Below are 9,734 nucleotides of genomic sequence, written 5' to 3' on the forward strand. Positions count from 1 at the left end.
TCCTCACCCCCAGGACACCCGCTACTCTCTGAGCTCCTCCCTGGCCCCGTGCCCCAAAGCAGCCACTTCTCACCAACCCAGATCAGCCTCTCCCCCTCCCAAGTGAGTGGTAATCCGTAGCATGTCATACAGCAGAGTGGCCACATGGTGGCAGCAGACGCCCATGTGTAAAATCTTTAGGCCCCCGCCTAAAGCCTCCTCCGGAGGCTCGAGTGCTTCCCTTACTCCAGGCATTTGTCCCAGAGCTTTCCTTGGCCGAACGAACAAAGATAATCCCCACGACAGCCCTGTGAGGGAGGAGTTATTCATCCTCTTTATACATGAGAGATCATATTAGTCCTTTGCTTAAATAACCTTCCACGGCTGCCCACTGCTCTTTGGAAAAATAAAAATCGGACGCTTGAGTCAGACTGCCAGGGTTCAAATGCCAGCTCCACCGTTTACTACTTATTTGACTTTGGTTGGGTTTGTTGGCTTCTCTTGGACTTCAGTGTGCTGACCTGTAAAGAGAGTAGTAAAATAGAGCCTGCCCTCTTGTGGTGGGAATGAGGATTACATGAGCTAGGACACCCAAAGCGCACAGTCCTGAGCTGGCACAAGTAAGTCCTCAACAAATGTGAGCCAGTGTGATGACCATCGGTCCCTCCCAGTGCTCCCCGCTCATGACCCCGCTGGTCTCTTCTCTCTCTCTCTCCATCTCCTGTTTGCCTACTTTCCCCGTCTCCCCTGGCTCCCCTCCCCTGCTCTCTTCCTCCCCATCTTTCTCCCTCCAGTTCCAGAACTCATTCTAGTTGTCCTAACATTTCTTGGAGGTGTTTTCTGAGGTCTCTTCCCTGTGGACCATGTTCGGGTTTTTAGAACTCAGAGCAGGACTTGTTACACAGAGGGGCAGGAGGCTCCAGAGTTCAAGTGCACTGTGGACTTTGGGGATTCCTGCTGGGTTCCTCTTTTTGCCCCCTGTCCCGAAACTTTTCTTCTGAGGTCAACTTCTCCATTTCACATGCTCCCCACATTATTTTGAGGTCACTCTCTTGTCCCCAGATCCACTCCAGAACATCCCCAGAGAAGGAAAACAACTGTCACTACCCTCACCGTCAGGATTAGGAAGAACAAAGAAAGCACCTGAAAACATATCAAGGATAAATTAAACTTGAAAAAGGAAAATATCTCTCCCAAAGGATCTGTGAAGATACTTAGCATCTTTCCCAGTCAGGCCTGGATTGATTAATTGGTTCATGTGTTTGCACATGTATCCATTGAGTCATCCAACAGACACATATGGAGGGTCTACCGTTCACCAGGTCTTACACTCAGGTCTAGGGGAGGACACAGGGCAACAAGTACTCACCATCAACAGGTTTTTTTTAGGATTTACTTAAGTAAGCTCTACACCCAATGTGGGGCTCGAATCACACCTCCAAGATCAAGTCACATGCTATTCCGACTGAGCCAGCAGGGGTCCCAATACATATTTTCTTGAGCCCCTGCTAAGTGCTGGGCACTGTTCGGGGTGCTTGAAGCTATCTCAGTGAACAAGACAGATAAAGATTCCCTGACCTTGTAGAGCTTACATTCCAGCAGAGGCAACAGAATAGATACGTGAAGTGGCATGTTAGAAAGTATTACGTGCTACGGAAAATAAATAGAGCAGAAGGGATGGGTGCATTATAGTATTAAACTGGGAGGTGAGGATGGCCTCACTGAGAAAGAAATGTCTGGCAAATCACCTAAAGGAAGTAAGGGAGTTGGGAATATGGCCAGCAGAGGAAGAGAGTCCCTGGTAGGGGGAACATGCAAAGGGCTCTCGGACGGTGAGAGTGTGCCTGGTGTGCTGAAGGAAAAGCAGGGAGACTGGAGGCTGGAGCACACTAGTGAGGGGCAGGGCGGGAGGCCAGGTCAGAAAGGTAATGGGGGACCAGGTCGTGGAGAACTTCATAGGCTGCGGGAAGGACTTTGGTCCTCACTCCGAGTGACATGGGAGCCATTGCAGGGTTTAGAGCAGAGGAGTGGTATGACCCAACTCACATTTTTAAAGGACCACTTGGACTTGTGTGTTGAGAGCCAACTGGAGGGCCAGGGCAGGGGTGGGGAGACCAGGCAGGAACTTGTTCAGATGAAAGATGGTGGGGGTCTGGAAGTGGAGGCAGCTGGAGTCCCAGACTCTGGACATGCTCCAAAGGAGCCAGTAGGGCTCACTTATGAATTAGAGCAGGACATGAGGGAGAATGAGAGGATCAGGAACAGCTCCAGAGTTGGGTTGGGTTGGTTTTTTTTTTAAGTTTACTTATTTGGAGAGAGACAGAGACAGTGCAAGAGGGGGAGGGGCAGAGAGAGAGAGGGGGTGACAGAGAACCCCAAGCAGGCTCCATGCTGTCAGGGCAGAGCCTGATGTGGGGCTTGAACCCCAACCCATGACCTGGGCGGAAACCCAAGAGTCGGACACTCAACTGACCGTGCCAGCCTGGCACCCCAGCTCCAGAGCTTTGGGCCTAAGCAACTGGAAGGGGGAAGCCTCTGTGTGAGAGGGGTTTGGAGCAGAATTTTGAGACATGCAAGTATCGACATAGGTAATTGGACATTTGAAATAGAAAATAATCAGAAAATAGCAGGTAATATTTAAAGCCATCACCAGGGAGTGAAACGAAGAAGGGGTCTGAGGACTGAGCCCTGAGGTCCAGGAGACGTGAATGCTGGACGACCGCAAACGCCACCAAGTCATGGAGGTTTGAGGGTCTGGGCATAGCTGGAGACATCCAGCTGGCATATGCTTCAGAAGACCCCCCCCACACACAGACCTACTACTCTGTTGTTTTATAGGCAGTGTGACGTCAGCCTTGTAAGTAAAGAAAAACCGGTCTGAGCTCAGGCACCAGGGAAATTGCTTGCAGTGCTGAAGCCGCCTGAAGACACTGAGGTGAGTGGAGACCATGTGGAATCATTTCAGCTTTGGGGAAGGGAGTCCCTCTGGAGCCCACCTGCTGTCATCTCACCACTGGAACCTGGAGTGCGCTCCCAGGGTCTTCCAATAGAATCCACATTGCTTTTTTCAAGGTCCATCCCCTGACAAGGGCTCATCAAACACGAGTCTGACCACTGGGGATAGAAATCAACAGGGTAGAAATCAGCTGGTATCGTAATGGGATTTCCAGTGGTTGTTGGCAAAGCCAGGGGAGACGCTGTGGAAGAAAGGGAGCCTAGAGTGTTAGTCCAGAGCCCGTCGCAGAGGCCTGAGCCATCTGGCCATGGAGTCCGTGCCAGACACGAGGACCTCTCTCCAAATCATAAAACAGTTCTGGGGTACAAAGCGCACTGCTCGGTACTCTGCCAGTGGGCCTTAACACCATCTGAGCGAGGGATGGGAGCATGGTTGTGGAGGCCCAACCTCCACTGCTCCATGGTTGTGGAGGTCCAACCAACAGCTGTGGTTGGTTGTGGCCAGGGAGGAGCAATGTCCAAGCCACCGTCAGAGGGTGAGTCACTGATCAGTCTCCTCTGGCTGGGTATGGTGGGCAGGGATAAGGGTGAGGGTAAGTTCAGTACTGTGATAGGTTCGTGCCATGGGCATTGGCCTGGGCAGCTGCTAGAGGCTGTTTGAGCACTGCCTGTCCAAATCTGGAAGAGAAGGCAAGAGGATATTTAGCCCTCCATCTTGGTCTGCTTGCTTATGTTCTTACTAGATTAGCTGCGGTCTGTCATATGCCTAGATGCGCCAGATGATTTGTCCTTTCCCAGAGCATTGACCCTGTAGGAACCCGGGAGTCGGCATTCTGCCTGACACATCAGGTGTGCGCCCCCTCTCTCCCCTAGGTGCCCACAGAGGATGATGCACAGCTGATGTAGCTGCACCTGGAGCGAGCCATCGCAAAGCTCCATTGGACTCACTTGGCTGCAGGTGGCGAGTGGGGAAGTGCAAGTGAATTCTGCGTTGACAAGGCCCACAACTGGGAGGCACTAGCTATAAACCGAGTTCCATTGTCACATTGTATCATATCGGGGAATTTTAGCCCATGGCCAAGGTGCTCATCAGAACCTCAGGAGTCTGGATGATACCTGCTTGGTGAAGAGAACAGCCACCCCGTGTTCTAAACCAGGTCTATGGTGGTCAGAATCCACGGCAACCAATTTGCCTATTGTGCACTGATCAGATCCTAAAGTCATCGTGCTACACCTCGAGCCACAGGCCAGCACTTCTGGCAAGACGTACTCTGTGAGTGCCAGTGACATCATAGGTAAGTGGATTCTCATCGGGCCACCTCGGACCTCCACGCCGGTTTTTTGTCATTGTGGTGGGTCCAGGCATGGATCTAGAACACCGAGTAGATGTGATGCCATGTCGTTTTGATCAGTTTTTCTGTCCAGAGACTCTGTCAAGGTGCAGTGCCTTATTGTGAGCTTGTTCATTATCACATACAGATGGAGTTTGTGGCTGAATTGCTTTATCTGTTTCCACAGCAGAGGTTACCATGTGGATATGCTCCTAACGCTCCAGTTCTGGGTGGTCCAATGGCCTGGCCATACAGCAAGGCCATCAGCAGTGGCCCGGGACGCTGTGTGAAAGGGATGCTTTACAAAGGTGTGAGCAGTATGTATACGGAACCCACAAAGATAGTGTGGTGCCCCTGGGCTGGAAAAATGGAGGCGATGCTACCACCCTCCCCTGGCTCCAAAGGAAACCTGGAAGAAGAAGGTCCTGTAAAGAGAGCCTCCCAGAGAGGAGTGATCCTCTGTGAAGGAGCCCAGCCAGCCCTAAACCAGCCTGAGGCAAAGGGTGGAGAGTGCACTTGGAGAGGCAAGGAGAAGACGTTGGACCCACAAGGGAGGGTTGTGATTTTACGTAGGGAGGTCATGGGAGTCCTCAGTAAGAAGGAATCATTTGAGCAAAGACCTGAGGGGATGTGGTAACTCACCTAATGCTCACAACAAGAATGAGGTTGGTAGCTCTACGCACCCCCCCCCCCCACATTTTACAGTTGAGCGAACTGAGGTACAGAGAGAATAAACAACTTAGAATTGTCCGAGATCACACAGCTGGGAGTTGATGGAGTTCGGATTTAAAGCCAGGCAGTTAGGGTCCAGAGATCCTGCTCTTAAACAAAACAGGATATAGGAGAGCCATCCTAAAAGGAAAGGGCAGAGAAAATGTCAGGACACATAAGACTGTGATCAACAATCAGAGATGCTGTTTCTTGAGCACTGACTATATACTAGCCACAGTGTTGGGTGCTGTGGGGCAATATACAGATGAACAAGATGCTGAGCTTGCCCGCAGAGAGTTTATAATGTAGTTGAAGGGTGGGGAGGGAATATGGAAATGTGCGCAAATCAGATCCCAGCAGATTGTGGTACATTGAACTGTAGATAGTACTATTGAACTGTAGATAAGATGCTGGGAGCGCACGAATGACAGAGACTACAGCTGGGTTAGGGAAGCGTTCTGGAGGCGTGGTTCAGGAAGCACTAAGGATTGTAATAGCAGAAAGGGGAAGATAAGGGATTCCAGGGGAAGAAAACAAGTGAGCAAAGATGTGGAGGCATTTGGGGGATGACCAGTCGTCTGGTTTGAGTAGAGATGATTTTAGGTGGGGCTCCAACAAGACACTAAAGCCACACTGGATCCCACAGTGAGGTCGTGATTTCCTTCCCAGGGCCCCTTATGGAGTCGTCTTAGCTTGGTGCTAGCATATCTCTAACCGCTAATACCTGCTAATCTCTCTTTTTAACCTGAAGTTCCCGGGCTCAGACGCTTCAGCGGACAACAAAGCTCCAACTGGCATTTTAGTAACAGTGTTCTGTCTTCACTGTCTTTTTTTTTTGGGGGGGGGGGGGTATGTTCTTTTTAAAAACATTTTTTTAAATGTTTATTTATTTTTGAGAGAGAGAGACAAAGCATGAGCTCGGGAGGGGCAGGGAGAGAGGGACACTGAATCCGAAGCAGGCTCCAAGCTCTGAGCTGTCAGCATAGAGCCCAACACGGGGCTCGAACCCAAGAGCTGCAAGATCATGACCTGAGCCAAAGTTGGACGCTCAACCAGCTGAGCCACCCACGTGCCTCTTGACAGTTATGTTCTATTTCAGCCAAATGATAGAGCCTTTTAATGTACAGATAATAATTGTTATTTTTATTATCACTTTCCTTCACAGATAAATTTATTTAAGGAAAAAACCCTTTAAAGGGACAGTATTAGGTTAAACATTCAGGCGGTTCATGGCTCTGGCAAAAATCACAAAGGGGGTACCCCAATGACTGATGTTTAGGGTACTCTGGCACAAGGTATAAAGCATGTGAGGGAGAGTAAGGGGTAGGGGAAGCCTGGAAAGGGGGTCAGATCATGGAGGGCCTGAACAGCATGGCAAGGAGTGTGGCTTTTATTCTGTCAACCAAAGCGAGGCGTAGGCTCAAAAATAGGCAGTCAACTTGCCCAGAGCTGTGCTTGGCAGGCCTTGGCTCTGGCCTCTGAGCAAAAGGGAAGGGGCAAACTGGGGGCGGGGGCAGCCATTGTAAGACTCAAGGTGAACAGGTAGAGGGCCCTGAACTAGGGTTAAGGTGGCCCAACTGAGAGGAAGAGCTGGGTTCTGGAGTCCTGTCAGGTTGTATCTTAGAATGCTGTCTGGCTGACCTAGTAAATACTGATTTCTTTTCCAAAAGTGATCAGCCTTTCAGCCTCGAAGTATGCTCTCCAGTGTGGTTTACTGAGAAAATTCACTAGTCTCTGACTGGGTGTTACTGAGTAAGGGTAACATCAGAAGAGGCCAGCCCACCCCAGTCTCTCTGACCTCATTAAGGGGAATTCGAAGTACAATCAGAGATGATGGAGAAAATTGAGTCGTGCCTCCTCAGCCTGTGTTTCCTCATGGGAAAAGTCCGCTGCCGGCTTGACCTCCTGTGGCGATTCATTCTATTCCATACAGCGAACATCTGATTTTCTAAGACCTTCAGCTTCATTTCGCTGAACATAAGCCGTTCCAGGACCTTGTCCTGGAGGGCAAAGCAGGCATGTAGTCTCTCGACTTCTTTTGTGTTCATGATGCAGCTGTTGGGTTTCGCTTCAGGTGGCTTAGGTTTCTCTGCCTCTTCCTAAACTCCCCCACCATGAGAAAAGGAAACCTTAGTTAATAGTGATTTATAAACGTTATGTTAATCAGTCCTCACAACCAGCCTGCAAGGAGAGCATCTTTGCCACACCTGGTGGGTGCCTAGGGAGGAAAGGTCCCTTTCTTAGTATCACCCAACCCGCGTTTGGGAGCTCCCTGAACTCCCAAGTATGGGGACCCATACTTGCCTTTTGTTCATAGGAATAAATGCGATGGCCCAGTAATCTGCACTCACAGGGGACATAAGACACTTAACCCAGATATATCTGTTTCCAGAGATTGTGTTTCACAGTGTGCCCTTCTGAGACTTGAGTCAGGCCTCATAAAATCACCAACTGCCAAGTCTCAGTATATCTCTATAATCCTCATCTGTCCCTATGCAGTTAGTAATAAATTTTTTTTCTTTAGGGTTCAGCTACAAATCCCTCATCTTTAAAACCATTTTATTTTTTAAATGTTTTAATTTTTTTAAGTTTATTTATTTTGAGAGAGAAAGTATGAGTGGAGGGAGGGGCAGAGAGAGAGGAGAGAGCAAGAATCCCAAGAAGCCTCCACACCGGCAGCGCAGAGCCCCACGCAGGGCTCGAGCTCACAACTGTGAGATCATGACCTGAGCTGAAGTCCAAGCCTTAACCAACTCTTGATTTCGGTTCAGGTCATGATCTTGCAGTCATGAGATGGAGCCCCACGTCAGGCTCCCCACTGAGTGTGGAGCTTACTTGGGGTCCTCTCTCTCTCCCTTTCTCTCTCTGTCCTTCCCCAACTTGTGCACATATGCGTGATCTCTCAAAATAAATAAACTTAAAAAATAAATAAAAGTAAAGTTAAATATTTCAGGGATGCAAGACAGGTGACTATTACAGCAAATACCCATGTTTCCATTCCAGCTTAAGAAATAAAATACGATAAATGTAATGTGAAGTCCCCTGTGGATCCTTATCCTAAGGTTTCCCTCCCTCCCTGAACCTCATCTCAACTGCAGTCCTGAATTCAGTATTTTTTTTTTCCATACATTTCTTTATACCACTGGTTTTCAATGGGAGGCTATTTTGCCTCCCTACAGGACATTTGGCAGTGTTTGTAGACATTGTTGGTTGTTACGAAAAGGGGGTGAGGGATGCTATTGGTATCTGTGGGTAGAGGCTAAAGATGCTGCTACACATCCAACAGGGCACAAGACAGACCCTTGAAATAAAGAACTATCCAACTCAAAGTAGCAATGGTGCAGAGGTTGAGAAATCCAGCCTTAATATATCTTCATTATACATAGGCATCCATAAACAAGGCAGGGTATTGTTTTGCATGTTTTTTTTAATTTTGTATAAAACATGTCATAATCTGGGTACGTTTCTATTGTTTTCATTATTCTAGAGATGTGTCTATGTTACACAGGTATCTTTAGCTCATCTATTTAAAATTCTCCCGCTTTAAAGTAGTTGTTATTGTTGTCAAACCATGGTGACTGACATCAAACATGAAGCAGAAGAGTCTGGGATGGTCCCTATTTTTATTTAAGTTTTCCTCTTTTTTTCTTTTTATTGAAGTATAATTAATATACAGTGTTATATTAGTTTCGGGTGCACAATATAATGATTCGACGACTGTGTACATTTTTCAGTGCTCATCAATGTAAGTGTACTCTTAACCCCCTTTATCTATTTCACTCCTTCCCCCACCCACCTCCCCTCCATCAATGACCAGTTCTCTGTATTTTAAGAGTTTGTTTTCTTGTTTGTCTAGGGATGGTCCCTATTTTACAGCCAAGGTAACTGAAGCCTTGTGAAGGAAGTGCTTCGTCCTCCATCACCCAGGTGGGAGCTGAAGAGCAGGGGCTTAGACCAGAGCTGTGGATTCTTCAGTCTTGCCCCATTATCCTGACATCTTCCCTGTCCCCCATCCTCCAGTCTAGCTGTAAATGTCCCATCATCCTTAGCTGAAGCTAAGGCCCCTCTCGCTCACCTGCTGGGGCTCTAGGGGGGTGGGCTGGACTTCATGCTTGACCAACCAGTTGCTAAGCAACAGCAGAAGGAATAGGAACCCAAACAAGGCTGGCTTATAGCTGATCAGCCAAGCCACCAATGCTCCTATGGTGCCTGAGGAAGCAAGTGTCCCATGGAGATTCCTAAAAAGAAGCATTAGTTCCCCCAACATTATGGCTTGGAGGCACCCAGGCCCCAAGACCCTGCCTTGGTGACCCCTCTAGGACAGTTACCCTCCATGACAGGAGCTGTGGCTGCGCCCTCCTCCAAGTCATAACCAGTCCCCCTCCCAGCTGCCGCATAACAATAATATTAACTACTCCTATGTCTTAAGCAGCCACTATGTGTCAGACTTTGACAGGCAGTTTGCAAGCAATATCTCATGATGTCCTCACAAGAGCCAGGTGATGTAGGCCTTAGTGATACCTCATTTATTCAACAGTACTTCTGGGCCTGGCCACTGGGAATAAAATGGCCAACAGCACAGAGCCCCTACTCTCATAGTGAGGGAGTCTGCAAGGAAAAGTTACCCAAGATCTGTAAATAAGCCAAAAAGATTACATTGAGCTTGTTCACAGTCATGCTAGAATATTGTCCAGCTGGTCTACCTGTTGGTCACCTGATGCTTTAGGGGAAGGTAACTTTGTTTGACTTACTGTTTGA

The 9,734-nt window shown here is 48.5% G+C and overlaps 1 protein-coding gene across 1 annotated transcript; it reads right to left on the minus strand.

The window, feature by feature from the left end:
* Window positions 1–6,669: 6,669 nt before the first annotated feature.
* TEX46 (testis expressed 46) lies at window positions 6,670–9,361 on the minus strand. Its single transcript, XM_015075203.3, has 2 exons — window positions 9,052–9,361; window positions 6,670–7,075 (listed from the first exon to the last, which is right to left on the minus strand). Exons 1-2 carry the CDS (start codon window positions 9,241–9,243, stop codon window positions 6,779–6,781), a joined length of 489 nt encoding a protein of 162 aa, XP_014930689.1. The 5' UTR covers window positions 9,244–9,361; the 3' UTR covers window positions 6,670–6,778.
* Between the last annotated feature and the right edge of the window lie 373 nt (window positions 9,362–9,734).

This window comes from Acinonyx jubatus, chromosome C1, assembly GCF_027475565.1.
Source record: "Acinonyx jubatus isolate Ajub_Pintada_27869175 chromosome C1, VMU_Ajub_asm_v1.0, whole genome shotgun sequence".
Taxonomy (NCBI): domain Eukaryota; kingdom Metazoa; phylum Chordata; class Mammalia; order Carnivora; family Felidae; genus Acinonyx; species Acinonyx jubatus.

Bases quoted from the DNA above. Each gene is read 5' to 3' on its own strand.
- TEX46 (XM_015075203.3), bottom strand. From the start codon at position 9,243: ATGTTGGGGGAACTAATGCTTCTTTTTAGGAATCTCCATGGGACACTT. The intron at 7,076-9,051 runs GTGAGCGAGAGG...GGGGGAGTTTAG, and splicing joins CCCCCCTAGAGCCCCAGCAG to GAAGAGGCAGAGAAACCTAA.